The 15,630-nt window shown below is 41.5% G+C and overlaps 1 protein-coding gene across 24 annotated transcripts in view; it reads left to right on the plus strand.

The window, feature by feature from the left end:
* The window catches only part of Mia2 (MIA SH3 domain ER export factor 2), a 94,639-nt gene extending 87,978 nt beyond the window's left edge, over nucleotides 1-6,661 (plus strand). For 19 of the 24 annotated variants that reach the window (XM_030246785.1, XM_030246782.1, XM_030246786.1 and 16 more), the window contains 4 exons: nucleotides 628-744; nucleotides 2,170-2,228; nucleotides 4,752-4,986; nucleotides 6,077-6,617. In XM_030246785.1, the coding sequence (XP_030102645.1) occupies nucleotides 628-744; nucleotides 2,170-2,228; nucleotides 4,752-4,986; nucleotides 6,077-6,240 (575 nt within the window). In that variant the 3' untranslated portion in view covers nucleotides 6,241-6,617. Of the gene's footprint in view, nucleotides 1-627; nucleotides 745-2,169; nucleotides 2,229-4,751; nucleotides 4,987-6,076 lie in introns of all 24 variants that reach the window. The other 5 variants (NM_001329047.2, NM_001368839.1, NM_146034.5 and 2 more) reach the window with 1 other exon arrangement.
* The last annotated feature ends 8,969 nt before the right edge of the window (nucleotides 6,662-15,630 follow it).

The following is a 15,630-nucleotide window of genomic DNA, read 5'->3' on the forward strand; positions in this document are numbered from 1 at the left end:
AGTGAATCTTGGAGCACACATGGTGTCTGCAGTGCTTTTTGCTGTTGGTGACAAACGTGACTCTGGTGCTGAGTTTCTTACTCTGCCTCTCCTTCTCCCGAGTGTCTGCTCAGCATTTCCTTTGACATGAGTTACTGTCCTCCTTTCCTTGAGGTACTATCAATAATTTGAAGGTGAAATGAGTACATTCTGTCTCTACAGATTGTAAGCTGTCTTGTTTCAGCATTTCATGTGTAGATTTAACCTACACATACTCAGTGATTGAAAAAATCAAATACTTTTTTTTTTTGTTTTTTTTGTTTTTTCGAGACAGGGTTTCTCTGTGTAGCCCTGGCTGTCCGGGAACTCACTCTGTAGACCAGGCTGGCCTCCAACTCAGAAATCCGCCTGCCTCTGCTTCCTGAGTGCTGGGATTAAAGGCATGTGCCACCACTTCCTGGCTGAAATATTCAAATTCTAATGGGTCAAAGTATGCAAGGGTTACTTTTCTTAAATTGTTGACTAGTGCTTATCCATAATATAGGTTCACAGTTTTTGTTTTTAATTTTTGGATGCAGAGGAAATGTCTTAAGTCTAATGTGTAAACATAAGTAATTAATGAAGATATTCTAAAAAAATATTTTCTAGGCCAACCATATTCTGATCCAGCTCTACAAAGGCAAGATCGGTTTTATCCTAATTCTGGTAGACTCTCTGGACCAGCAGAACTCAGAAGTTATAATATGCCCTCTTTGGATAAAGTGGGTAAGAAATACTGTGTGTCTGCTTGCCTGAGTGGGTGAATGTATGCTTGTGTATGATGAAACTCTAGAGGACTGTGAATTGAACCGAGAGGCTAAGAGAGTGGTTACCTCAGAGAGCTCTGAAGGCCAGAATATCTTTCCTGAATTTCCTGTTTGTAGTTCTTACTGTCTTTTTTAAAGGTTTATTTATTTTATATGAGTACACTGTAGCTGTCATCAGAAGAGGACATCAGACTCCCATTAAAGATGGTTGTGAGCCACCATGTGGTTGCTGGGAATTGAACTCAGGACCTCTGGACGAGCAGTCAGTGCTCTTAACCTCTGAGCCGTCTCTCCAGCTCCCTTATTGTCCTTTTTTAAGAAAAAGACTTTACTTATTTTGATGTTATGTGTGATGCTGTTTTGCCTGCAATTATTTCTGTGCATCACATGTATATGCTTGAAGCCTGTGGAGGCCAGAACAAGCCATCAGATCCCCGGAACTGGAATTACAGATGGTTGAGGGCTGCACTATGGGTGCTGGAAATTGAGCCCAGGTCCTGTGCAAGAGCAGCTGAGCCATCTTTTCAGTCCTTCCTTGTATCACATTACAGGCATGTCATATAAATGAATAAGTAAAAAAAATAAAATTAAACAAAAAATAAATAACAAGCAGAAAAAAAGATGTGTTGCAGGTTAATTTGGGTTCCATGGTAAGGGTTTATTGTATTTCCCTGTGGTATAAACTTGTCTCTGTTCCATAGCTGAGTCTAATTGTTTTCAGTCCATTTACACATACCCTGTTCTGTAGTCAAGTGTATTAGGAGGCTAGATGACAGTGGATGTATAAAAGACTACCAGAAAAATAATTTGGGTTCATATTCTTAATCAGTTCTCATTTAATCATTTGGTATTCAGTAGATTGGATCTGTTTGTTGAGACCTCTTCTATTCCCACTGAAGCACCCACTGATGGTAGGAAGTGTGTGTATCTACAGTAGCACAAAGCACGCAACATCAAGAAGAACAAAAATTCAGAAATTAAGTTTTCATTGTGCATTCACTGGGTACCATAAGGAACGGTACTTTTACAACAAAAATATATATCGTATACTGAGGGGAAGGAGGGCAAACAGCAAAGTCAGGAAGTGGGGTGCTGTCCCCTCAGAAGTTCCCTTAGGAGGCTGTTGGAGTAAGATTGCTTAGGAACTAGCTGGAAAGGTCATCCCAACACTGCAAAAGAATGCAATTCCATTGGAATTTCACAGGCCTCAGGCTGCTCTTGGGACCCTAATATGGAATACTCATGACAAGTTGTTCTCCTGCGCCAGCAAGGGGAGGGGAACATATCATTGTCATCTGGTTCTGTAATAGTCTAAGAATGGAAGAAAGAACTCAGGAATTTTTTTTCTGGTTTAATTTATTTTATTTTATTTGTTTTTGCTTAGATGGGCCAGTACCCTCAGAAATGGAGTCCAGTGGAAACGGTACCAAAGATAATCTTGGTGTAAGTGTTGAAAATTGAATTCTTCCCATGTGTCATAACCAGTTTCTTTTATTTATTTATTAATTTATTTATTATAGTATATGTAAGTACATTGTAGCTGTCTTCAGACACACCAGAAGAGTACATGAAATCTCATTATGGATGGTTGTGAGCCACCATGTGGTTGCTGGGATTTGAACTCAGGACCTTCTGAAGAGCAGTCAGTGCTCTTATCTGCTGAGCCATCTCTCCAGCCCCATAACCAGTTTCTTGGTTTTGCTAGAATAAGGCTAGAACTGTTCTACCTGTCATAACAATATGTTATAAAAACATACTTCTACTTAGGATTAACACTGTTTCCTTTCTGGCTGTTGTTTTACCTATGGTAAAATATTACAAATCACAAGCCATGTAATCCTGACATGTTGGTAGGCTGAGGCAGGAGGATCATGAGGTCAAAGTCAGTGTGGACTACATAAGGCAATGTTGTTTGAAAACGCCAGATCATGGACTGGAGAAATGGCTTACAGGTTAAGAGCACTGGCTGCTCTCCTAGAGGACCTAGGTTTGATTCCTAGCAACTGCCTGGTATCTCACAACCATGCTTAACTCCAGTCCCAGGGGATCAGAAGTCCTATTGTTATCCTCCAAGAATTGTACGTGGTTGTGCATGGTATGCTGACATACATGAAGGCAAAATACCCATACACATATGGTAAATGAAACGTTAAAAAAAAAAAAAAAAGATTCTCTATGCCGGGCGTGGTGGCGCACGCCTTTAATCCCAGCACTTGGGAGACAGAGGCAGGCGGATTTCTGAGTTCCAGGCCAGCCTGGTCTACAGAGTGAGTTCCAGGACAGCCAGGACTACACAGAGAAACCCTGTCTCGAAAAACCAAAAAAAAAAAAAAAAAAAAAAAAAAGAAACCTACAGCTCCCCTGTTTAAAAAACAACAAAACATGACTTTCAGATGGGTTTTTAAGCCACCTTACTTACTAGCTGAACACACTTAGAATTTCTTCCTTGAAATCTTATTTGAATCTTAAAGTATATTTTAGTTTTAAAATATGATATTGACTTTTGTCATTTTGGAAATATCAGTATCTTTTTTCCCCATTGGTTTATTCACTTTATATCCTGATCACAGGCCCCCTCTTCTCCCAGTCCCTTCCCCCACACGCAGCCGCCCCCCCCCCCTTCATCTCTAAGAAAGTGGAGGTCCCCACTGGGTACCAACCCACACTGGTACCTTAAGTCACTACAGGACCAGGTACATCCTCTCTCATTGAGACCAGACAAGACAGTTCAGTGAGGGGACAGGATCCACAGGCAGGCAAGAGAGTCAGGGTAAGCTCCCACTCCTGTTTTGGGGGACCCACATGAAGACCAAGCTGCACATCTGCATGTGTGAGGAGGCCCAAGGCGAGCCCTTGTCTGCTCTTTGGTTGGTGGTTCAGTTTCTGGGATCACCCACGGGTCTAGGGTAGTTGACTCTGTTGGTCTTCTTATGGATTCCCTTTCCCCTCTAGGTCCCTCAATTCTTCCCCCAACTCTTCCACAAGACTTCCCAAGCTCTGTCTAATGTTTGGCTGTGAGACTCTGCATTTGTTTTGGTCACTGCTGAGTGGAGCCTCTCAGAGGACAGTTATGCTAGGTTCCTGTCTGCAAGCATAACAGGATACCATTAATAATGTCAGGGATTGGTGCTTGCCCATGGGATGGGTCTCAAGTTGGGTTATTGTTTGGCCATTCCCTCAGTCTTTTTTCCATGTTTATCCATGCACTTCTTATAGGTAGGACGCATTTTGTGTCAGGTTTTGTGGGTGGGTTGGTGTCCTTATCCCTCCACTGGGGTTCCTGCCTGACTACAGGAGTTGGTCACTTCAGGCCCCCACTGCTAAGAATCTCAGCTAGAGTCACCCACATAGACTCTCTGGAGCTCCTTTATCCCAGGTCTCTAGTGGGTCCTAGAGATGCTCCCCGCACCCCCAATTTCTGTTCACTTGGCTGGTTCTCCCTACACCGGATCGCCCCTTTGTTTCCCTCCTCATCTTCAAAATATCAGTATCTCAACATTTTCTTTTTACATGTGTGTTTGATAACGGTGTTTTTATCCTTTTTTTTTTTTTAAAAGATTTATTTATGTATATGAGTACACTGTAGCTGACTTCAGACACACCATAAGAGGGCATCCGATCTCTTTACAGATGGCTGTGAGTCACCATGTGGTTGCTGGGAATTGAACTCAGGACCTCTAGAAGAGCACTCAGTGCTCCTAACAACTGAGCCACCTCTCCAGCCTGTGTTTTCATCTTTTTAAGTGTTCATTTTGATATGCTTGAACTGTACTTGAGTTTTACTTGAGCTAGGTAGACTATTAATACATGTTAACATGCAGCTCATATGCCGATATGGAAAACGGAGTCTGTTGTGCAGCTTTCTAGAGTGCCGTGGCCCACGTTCAGCATTGGCACCTAAAGGCTTCAGGAAAGGAGCTGTGAATCGAGCCACTGTACTGACTGCTGCTTGTCCATCTGTTCCAGAACTCTAATGTGCCTGATTCTCCTATCCCTGCTGAATGCGAAGCAGCTGGCCGTGGCTTCTTCCCTCCACCCTTTCCTCCAGTCAGAGACCCATTGTTTCCAGTGGATCCAAGGAGCCAGTTCATGAGAAGGGGCCCCTCTTTCCCCCCACCTCCTCCAGGAAGCATCTATGCAGCTCCTCGAGATTATTTTCCACCAAGGGACTTCCCTGGCCCACCACTTCCTCCGTTCCCAGGTAGGCTTTTTTAATAGTCCCTGCAGATGACAGTTTATCTGTGCTTTACTTGTAGTTTGGTCCCTGCTGCTGTGATACACTATCCAGAACCACCTCGCGGGAAGGAACGGGTTTATATAGCTCACAGCTTACAGTCCAGCATCAAAGGGAGCCAGGGCTCCATCCACCTTAGCTAAGTTTTCATTTTAACTGTATTGTGATAGTTCAGAAAACCACTCAATTTACAAGCAGTTTTAAGATTAAAATTATGTGTAATTCATTTGATAGAAATGTATTGTGGCCTGGTGTGGTGGTGCACGCCTTTAGTCCCAGCACTTGGGAGGCAGAGACAGGCAAGATTTCTGAGTTCGAGGCCAGCCTGGTCTACAAAGTGAGTTCCAGGACAGCCAGGGCTATACAGAGAAACCCTGTCTCAAAAAACAAAAACAAAACAACAACAAAAAAAATGTATTGTGGTGATTAGTTAAATTATTACTTATATTTTAGTTTTAAGATTACTGACTAAAATGTTGTACACTTTTTCATAAATAGTTCCTGTGACCATATTTATTTAAAATCTATGTTCATTTCTAGTTATTTGTTGAACTTACTGAAATTCCTTAATACCCTTTCATTTTAAAATCAAAGTAATTTATTGCTTTTACAGCATACTTTCCCATTTGGAACCCAGGTTTCTTCACAGTAAATCCTAAGTCCTAGACAAGAACCAGCCTAGTTGTCCTGTGAGGTCACTCTCATCACTAGTTTTCAAGTTCAAGGTGAATCAAGATGAACTTTGTTTGGGAAGTTTTAAGGTGGTCCTTGGTATTATAGGAAATATTTTTAGTAGAATATCAAGAGCTTAAAGTCTTGAGTGTATCAAAATCTTGTGTAGCTGCTAAGATAGGACAAACGTACCTGAAATTAGTAATATTCTTATTAATCCTGTGTTTTTGATGAAGTACCTTTTTCAGTGACAAAATTAATTCTTGAGATCAAGTACTGTGGCGTGAGTGTTTGAATGTCATAATAGCTCCTGGAGCTGCTAGGTTAACAAGTGTGCAGTACTCAGTTTAAACTTCCAATGTCTTTTGCTAATCTCTTTGAACAGGGAGAACTGTGTACGCACCGAGGGGCTTTCCACCTTACCTTCCCCCCAGAGCTGGGTTCTTCCCCCCACCCCCACATCCTGAAAGTAGAAGTGAGCTCCCCCCAGACTTGATTCCGCCTTCAAAAGAGCCTGCAGCTGACCCTCCAGAAACACAGGAGGCCTGACAGCGTTACGTCTTACCGGCAGTCATTTCCGTCTCATTTTCAGTTTAAGTAACTGCTGTTACTTATGTGATTATATTTTTGCTCAAATTGAAGCTTAATGGAATTATAATTCTCAGGATAGTATTTTGTAAATAAAGATGATTTAAATATGAATCTTATGGGTAAATTATTTCCATTTTATTTTATTCTAGATAGTATAACTATTTTACTTTGATTACCTCATCTATAATTATGGTAGTTTTATATATGTAATCTTATAGTTGGGGATATCTCAAACTCAAAGGCTGTGTCTTTATACCAGGGATGTGTTTACCATGGTTGTAGGCAATGTAAAAGTAACTTCATGTTTAATCAAATAAAATTTTAATTGATTTAAAGTCTTGTTTGGTATTAATAATAATAAAACTAGCCAGTTTCCTGTAACATGGTTCCATAAGTTAGTCTTTTTACCTGTACCAATAGTTCAGTGGCTCAAAAGTAAAGCATTTGGGGTTGGAGAGAGAGTGGCTCAGGAGTTAGAGCACTGGCTGCTCTTCCAGGTGACTTGGGTTTGGTTTACAACCCTCTGTAACTCCAGTTCCAGGGGATTCAGTGGAACCTCCACATGCACCAGGTATGCATCTAGTGTAAGAGGTGCATATAGAGAAAATGCCTGTACACACTAAATTATATTTAAATAAGTAAATTGTTTTGTGGTCTTTCTGATTTGATGATCTTACAAAATATGTACCCTAGTTCTTGTAGTTAGATACGAATGACCCAAAACAAATTAATATACTTTAAAAACTTAGATATGAACCGGGCGGTGGTGGTGCACGCCTTTAATCCCAGCACTTGGGAGGCAGAGGCAGGCAGATTTCTGAGTTCGAGGCCAGCCTGGTCTACAGAGTGAGTTCCAGGACAGCCAGGGCTATACAGAGAAACCCTGTCTTGAAAAACTAAACAAACAAACTTAAATATCGATACTTTTTAAAAAAAGCCTAGATACTGTCTAATGTTGAATTTCATTTTTTTTTTAAACTTAGTCCACTGAGTAGTTTTCTTTTTTATTAGTTTAAAAACAAGCCGGGCAGTGGTGGCACATGCCATTAATCTCAGCACTTGGGAGGCAGAGGCAGGCAGATTTCTGAGTTTGAGGCCAGCCTGGTCTACAGAGTGAGTTCCAGGACAGCCAGGGCCACACACAGAAACCCTGTCTCAAAAAAAAAAAAAAAAAAACAAAAAAACCCAATGTGTGCAGAGGGCGGTGTACAGGCATCTACTCTGATGCAGGGGTGGATGACGGTCATGGGGAGGGCGGTGTTCAGGCATCCACTCTCACGTAGAGATGGACGATGGTCAGAGGACCACTGGAAAGTTAATCTCTTTCTGCTGTAGGCTCTGGAGAGGCTTGGGTCTGTCAGGCTCACACAGCAAGCCCCCCACCCTGCACCATGCGGGCCCTACTGACTGGCTTTCCTATATGATTTGTCTTTCTCTCGTTTTAACTATTTCATTAGTGAGTTTGAGACAGGGTTTCTGTGTAGCACTGACTGTCGTGGAACTTGGCCTTGAACTCAGAAATAATGCCTACTTCTTGTCCTCGAGTGCTGCAGATAAAGGCATCCTGGGAATAGAGGCATGGGCCACCAGACCTGGCTCTCATTGTATCTTGTAGGCTGGTGACTGTTTTCTGAGGGCATTGTTGAGAGAGCTGGCACGGTGTAGCCAGTGTTGAGGCAGTGTGTCTGCACTTTTGAGCTGAGGTTCAGCTGTCTTCAGAGGCTCTGCGTTTGAGTTCTTAGTCTCCGAAGGCCAGGGAAAGGAGAGAGTGGGCTCAGCTGTGGTTCTCACTTGCTTAGTTGGGTTTCTCCTTCAGTGTCAAAGGTCAGCACTTTAAACATTCTCCAGCAAAGCAGTGTAATCGTGATTGGAACATTTCCCATGTGCTATTGGAAACATTAATGTTGTTTCCGCTGTCTGGACCAGAGAGAAGAAAGGCTTTGCATGGACTGTCCTGCTTTCCCTATTCTGATCCTAGAGTTTTAGAACACATACTTCTCCCTCTTCATTCTCATTTTATAACTTGATTGAGCATATTTACCAGTTTGTGTGTTGTTTCTGTGGAGTAAGAATGTACGATTTTGAATTTTACAACATACATCCCTTAGTTGTCACTGTCAACCTGCACCTGCCACCTCTCCAGTTCTGCCTCCACAGTGCATGCACCGACTGCTCTTCCATTTTCCCCACCTCTCCATCACACTTCTACTGTCCAGTATCGAGACAGGGTTTCTCTGTATAGCCCTGGCTGTCCTGGAACTCACTTTGTAGACCAGGCTGGCCTTAAACTCAGAAATCCGCCTGCCTCTGCCTCCCAAGTGCTGGGATTAAAGGTGTGGGCCACCACGCCTGGCTACTGTTGATACTTTTGTAAGCTTAATATCTTTGAATCTCTGTTTAAACCTACATTTCTTCTTTGTCTCCCTGGACCAGTATCTTACTTTCTGTTAGCTATGTATTTATATTTTCACATATGCTATTAAATTTATTGTGCATATAAATATATGGATAATTGTTCCACATTTAACCTAAAATTTGCAAGTCAAGAAATCAAAATTTATGTTAAGTGTTAATTTAGCACAGTAGTAAATCACACGTTACGTTTCTGTTTCCTTCTCTGTGACTCCCAGTGACATAATTTTTGGCCCAATTATAAGTTTGTTCTTAAGCATCAAGAGCCTAAAACAGTGACACATTTTAGTTTCCTTTGCGCATAGGCTGATTGAAGTGACAAAGCTCAAGGAATTGAGCTGGGCATTATTTTGACCAGTGTGAATGTATAATCATATGTGTAACTTTCTCTGATTAATCTTACTTTTAAAAACGAAACAGAAAAGCCATATGTAATCCTTGCAGAAGAGTAGACAATGGCTGAAACAACAAAGCATTTGCTAGGAAGTGGCCTTTCCATCACCTAAGGTGATGGTCCCTTTTGGCCTTCATCCTTCCAATGTATTTTGAATATAGATCCGTGAATTTAGGTCCGTATTACATATTTGTATAGATCATTATATATTTTTCACACAAGTAATCTAACATTGTTTTTGTTACATAGTCTTTATAAGCTCCATGTTGTGTGACATTAGTTTGTGAAGGCACTTGTAACTAACCTTTCTTGGAACTAGCGCTGGAGAGATGGCTCAGCTGTTATGAATTAGGCTCTCATGGCCCAATGTCAGCTTAGCCACAACCTTCTCTAACTGCAGTTCCACAGGATCTGATGCCTCTGGCCTCCTTGAACACACACGCACGCGTGTGCATGCATGCACACACACACACACACACACACACACACACACACACACACACACACAAAAATTAAAAGTTAAAAAAAAATGAAGAGTAATACTTTTTGCATACACTTTCTTGTGTTTTGTATTGACTTTTAGGAATTTGTTAGAATTTGGGTCAGAAAAAAATTACATTCTTTGGTAGTAGGTTTGTTGAAAAGACTTTTAAAGTTTACTTGTAGGTAAGTGTAAAAGTATCTTTTAATTTGCTTGATAGTGATTGTCATCTTGGAGGCTTACTGCCTCAGTCTGCTAATCCAGGGCTGGTCCTAGAAGCTTCTAGTCTCTGTGTAATCTTGTCTAGGCCAAGAATGTTTTTGGCTTCTAAGCCTTACTGCTGGATAAATTCATCTTTCTAGTTCTTTCTGATCTTTGGCTGGCTGGTTCAACTCAGCTGTTGTGGCTCAAACTCCTCTCCAAGCTGACTGATTCAATGTGGCTTCTCTTTCAGCCTCTGACTTTGCTCTGCTTGGCTTTAAACTAACTCTGGCAATCTGTTAAAAATCTTCTGGCTCCTTCTCATTCTCTGGCTCATTCTGTCTTCACCTGTGTGGAGCCTGTTCCCCCTGCGACCTGTCTGTGTAAAACCCTGCCAGTAAAATAGCCTTCTCCCCCTTTATTTCTCTGTGCTGTTCTCTCTTAAGTTGCCCCTCCTTTCTTGAAAGTTGGGAATATCCTGTTCTGTCAAATCTTTCGCTGATTCATCACTTTGCTTGCCACTTAGACATCACTTTCAAACATGGGTGCTTCCTTTTACAAACTAACTAACTTCATTGGGATTAAAGATGTGTGCAAAGGTGAGTCTGTATTCCAGCCAGAGGGATTAAAGGTGTGTGCTAAGGGCTGAGATACAGCACAACCAGAAACGTTATTTTCTTAGTAAGGAACACAGTCCCAGGGTTCACAGTGTAACCAAATATCCTGCGGCACATAGGGTTAGGAAGCTATAGAGTTGTTTTGTGAACTTTGTTGATAATTGTTGTATCTGCAGAAGTAGTTCCAGGTTCACTGTAAGCTTTCTTAACTGTAAGTTAAGAAACAACTTAAGGCTTTGTTTTCACAACATAAACCACACATATATATTTTTTTCTCAGCTATTTTCACAGAACTTGCTAGGAGTGTTAGAAAACTTTCTCTCTTTTTTTGGTTTGGTTTTTGTTTTAAATTTGAGAGCCCCCCTAAAACAAGCTCTGAAGAACATAAACTTACTGTGTGTTACAGTGAGGGGAAGAAGGGGGGGGGGCTCTTGTAAGACAGAAATGTGATTCAGCCTCGTTTGAGAAATGGGAGTATTTCTTTGTGTAAGAATTTCAAAGCTTTCCAGTGTGTAGTGGCATGAACTGTATTACCAGAAGCTGGTCACTCCTGGGCTGTGCCTCGCCCTGCTTCCCTTTGTAAGTCCTCCTCAGCTTAGGTGCCACGTCTTCAGGCTACACAGTATTTAGTCTGTATAATGTCAAACACCAGTATTTAATTTTATTTTAAATTTAAATTTCAGCAGGCCTAAGGTTGTCTCTTGCTTTTCTGGCAGTATTTGAATGTATAAATGGGTAAGTGCCTGGGCAGAGAGCTAAGGCTCTTATCTAGAGGACGGTTAAATGCATGCAGTGACTGATAGTACTGTTACTCTGTTACTTTTTTTAAACGTATGTACATCTGTTTGAGTGGATTTACGTGCACCATAGTGTGTAGGTGCTAGCAGAGGCCAGAAGGTGTTGGATCCTCCGGAACTGGAGTTGTAGTCATTTGTGAGCCACCTGATAAGGGTGCTGGAAATCAAACTGGAGTTTGCTACAAGAGCAGTGGGAGCGCTCAAGTGCCGAGTCAAGTCTCTAGCCTTGTGATTAGTTTTGTTTGTTGTGTTTTTTTGGGGGTGGGGTGGGGTGGGGAACAGAAAGTATTTGGAAAAAAGATATATAGGAGGATCTTAGGGTTATAAGTGTACTAAAAATGAGGTAACACTCCTTCATGCACATACCTGTGAAGCCGATATCTTGGTTAAAGCAAATAGATGTTTATTCTTAGAGAATTTGTTTTGTATTCAAATAGTAAGCAGTGCTTGGAAGTTGCCCTCTTCCTATCAGAGCTCAGAGGTCACGGGGCACTGGTTAACTGTCGGACAGATGCTTATGTAACATGAGGCTGGAGTGGTAACCAGGATTCCTGACCCCTCTAGGCCTCTGAATGTTAGGAGAAACTGATTTTTGCATCTGATGTTTCATACTTCTTCAAAATAACTCCGTAAAGCAGTTGCAGCTGGTGTTTTCATTTTTGTTTTAGATTTAGGAAGCAGGTCTTTGTAATTTGGTTTATAGAACCAACACTGAAGCTCAAGAGGATGTAGGTCAGCATGAACGAAAGGCCCTTCATCTCTCCAGCTAGATCTATGAGCATGAGGCAAAGGTAACAGGGAAACGTGCCAGAATATCAGAAACGTCTGAAAACAGCAAGATTACACTGCTTAATACTCAAAAACGCCGTGCTGAAAGGCTGTAAAAAAAAATCTCCAAAAAGGAAAGAAAAGAAAAAAAGCCGGGCGTGGTGGTACACACCTTTAATCCCAGCACTTGGGAGGCAGAGGCAGGCAGATTTCTGAGTTTGAGGCCAGCCTGGTCTACAGAGTGAGTTCCAGGACAGCCAGGGCTACACAGAGAAACCCTGTCTCGAAAAACCAAAAAAAAAAAAAAAAAAAAAAAAAGAAGAAAAAAAATCTCCAATGAACCAGATTATAAATAATGTCGCTGCACGTGACCTGCAACTTCATGACTACTCTAACAGATGGCATGCTGTGTAGTCTCATTTGAATTTATACTGTGTTATATATCATCAGCTCTGAAAAGTTCTCCTACCTCCTGTAGTGAGTTCAGTTCAGGTCAGGATTAGGTAGAACAGCCATGTTCTGGAGACAGTAAATGGTTGAGCATTTACCACTTTGACAAGTTACGAGTCTCTGTAGTTACTGCTACCCATGGCAAACGGGAGCTTGTCTAAGCAGAGGACAGCACTGCTCCCCTATGGATAGAAACATAACTATTTGGAAGGCAATCTGGTGTCCATATGGCAGAGGTCCATTCAGCAGAATAACAGCTGATTTCTAGGCTTTGGGATTTCAACCATGTTTACTGCACCAGACTTGAACTCCCTCCCGTGGCGAGAGTGTCTGTGGTCTCTGTGTTCCCAGGCCAGACTTCTGACTGGGCTTTCAGTACCAGACATAGACTCCCTTCTCAGGATCATTAAATCCCATCAGAAGCAATTGCCTATTCCCATTTGGCTGATTCGGCATTTAAGTCCCCTCTTGATTATTTCTGAAATTACTAAACGTGTTAACTTTACATGTTCAAATAATGTCCATAAGAGCATGTTTTATTTTTGCATTAACTTAGAAATCTGAAACTCTCATTTTTCTATGTGGTATTTTAATAAAAATTACAGTTTAGTTATTAACATTTTTTCCAAGGACTACACTAAGTCAAAAGAATTTAATCTCCTTATTTTGGAGAAACGTGTCACATAATGACCTACAGGTGCCAAAATAGTTTATTTAATACAAGAGCGGTCAGCGAGTATGTTAACAAACTTGGTCAGCTAACCTTTGATAAATAGCTTCCACCTATCTGGTTTACAAGTCTCTGTAAGAAAGTGCTCACAAAGTACAGAACTCCATTTTATTCAGTACTGGAAAACAACCTTCAACAATACATCATCACAGGTGAGCAGAATTCTTAGCTTGCAGAAATATAACTACAAGGTATTGCTGGTCTAATTTTACAGCTGCTTAACAGTAGGTAGACTGCATACCAACCATGACTTTTCTTATTAAAACTGGAATAAAATTGTAAGCCTAGTCTATTTACGTTTTCCACTCTGCCTCCACAGCTACTCTGTAGTAGTCCTAAGTTAATACCCCTACAGCCATTCTCTTGCTTTGCGGTTCAGTAGACTGACACAACCACACCAGGCACAGATAATGCACTCCAGGACACTTGGAATACACTGGCATATGAACACAGAGGTGGTTTAACACTTACATAAGTGGGAAATCTGTACTCTTCTCACTACTACTAGGGGTACTACTACTACTACTACAATTACTAGGGGTATAATTGCAGGCTTTGAGAGTGGCAGGAAGGGGCCAGGAGTGGGGGTGGGGTGGGGGGGTACACACACCTTTCATCTTAGCAGGTTTATTCCCAGGGAGGCAGAGGCAAGCTGATCTCTAGGAGTTGGAGGCCAGCCTGGTTTATAGAGCAAAGTTTCAGGGCTAGCCAGGGCTACACAGTGAGTGGTAGGACGGGGTGATAAACGTAGGGGTCCATCTGACCGCCTGCATCTTCGTCCTCATTAATTGGCCTTGGAATTGGACAAGAACATTAAGTTTCAGTTTGCTCATTCAATGGAGATGAGATGATAGCAAGTCCAGGGCTGCTGTGAGAATTGAGTAACCGAATACTTACTCGAGCATCTAAAGCAGTGCTTCACACACAGTCAACAATGTACTTTAGGTACTTTGGTGGGTCCGACTTTTTCCTTACATTGTTTCTATTGGGTATTAAAAGTCACAGGGGTGGAGAGGTAACAGACAAATACAATGCAATATTTATATACTGATTTAACCATCACATTATTTCAGCCTTGGTGCAGGCATGCTGATAAGCTCTGTGTGCTTGCTTGTAGGTGCATGACCCTAGGCCAGTCTCTCCTGTCTGCTCTCATCGACTGCAGACTGAGGAACTATTAACAGGCTTATCCGAATTACGAGCTAAAGGGAAGTATGGATGGCTCTTCAGGGTGGCATCGTTGAGGAGGATCTCACCCATCTCTATCTACTGTCTTGTGTTTACTTCTGCATCTTTTGTAGACTGCACCAAATCCCTTACGTGGATGACAGCAGCACTCTAAACTGCACTCTCAACTGCAGGGGCCTTTTAAACTTTAATGAGGCATGACTGTCAGAAGTTTGTATATGCCAGGAAGTGTTGGCACATACCCTTAATCCCAGTACTTTGGAAGCAGAGGCAGGCAGATCTCTGTGAGTTTGAGACCAGCCTGCTCTACACAGTGAGTTCCAGGATAGTCAGGAAGACACCCTGTTTGGAAAAAACAAAAAGTTTGTACATACTTTAACAGATGAGATGATCAGCCCAATCAGCTTAATTAATGTATCACAATGTTAATTTGTGTGTACATCAAAAAGATTTGAGGTATAATGTTAGCAAATTTGAAGCATACATTACCGTATATATAAATAAAAATATAAAACTACAGTCTGTGGTACATGGCCTAACCTAAGTCTATCTGTATCCTTTAACCAGAATTGTTTTTCTTCAATCTCCACAATGTTATAATTTAAACCACCCGTTTGGAACTTTCCTAAAGCAACTGCTAGTGACTGATGCCTGCACATGAGAGGGAAACACTTTATCATTAAGGTTTATTTTTGGATCAGTAAAAAGGCAGTTTAGATCACCATGTTGCAAACAGTCAATATTTATATTTTAAAGATCTTATTTGTCTAGAAGCTGTTAAGCTAAAAGCAGCTGAGATTTTCAAAAAGGGGAGACCAGTATGAGATAACCAAGTCCTACTCTATTTTTGTTACTTTCTTTTGGTTTATTGAAACAGCATTTCTCTGTGTAGCACTGTCTGTCCTGGGAGCTCTGTAGACCCAGCTGGCCTGGAGCTCAGAGATCTGCCTGCTAGGATTAAAGGCATATATCACTAAGTCCCATTCTTACTTAACATATGATATTTACTTAACATATTACTTAACATGAGATAAGATATGGAAACAGAAGGAGCTTGTGTTGAAGCAGGTTGAGTCAGAACTCAGCCTTTGCCTCTTTCCCAGGAAGCTGGTCATCGTACGTTACTAAGTCCTTCCCTTTGCACACGGGTGGGTCCATTTACACAAACATGCTGAGTCATTCAAAGGCAGACGCAAAAGACACTAGATGACTCCAAGAGGAATCAGTGCCCACAACAATAAAGGATGGAAAAAAGAAAGAAGCCATCTTCTTTTTCCTTGAATGAAGGCTGTTCATTTCAAGGAGCAAGA

The sequence above is a fragment of the Mus musculus genome, chromosome 12 (genome assembly GCF_000001635.26).
Source record: "Mus musculus strain C57BL/6J chromosome 12, GRCm38.p6 C57BL/6J".
NCBI lineage: Eukaryota > Metazoa > Chordata > Mammalia > Rodentia > Muridae > Mus > Mus musculus.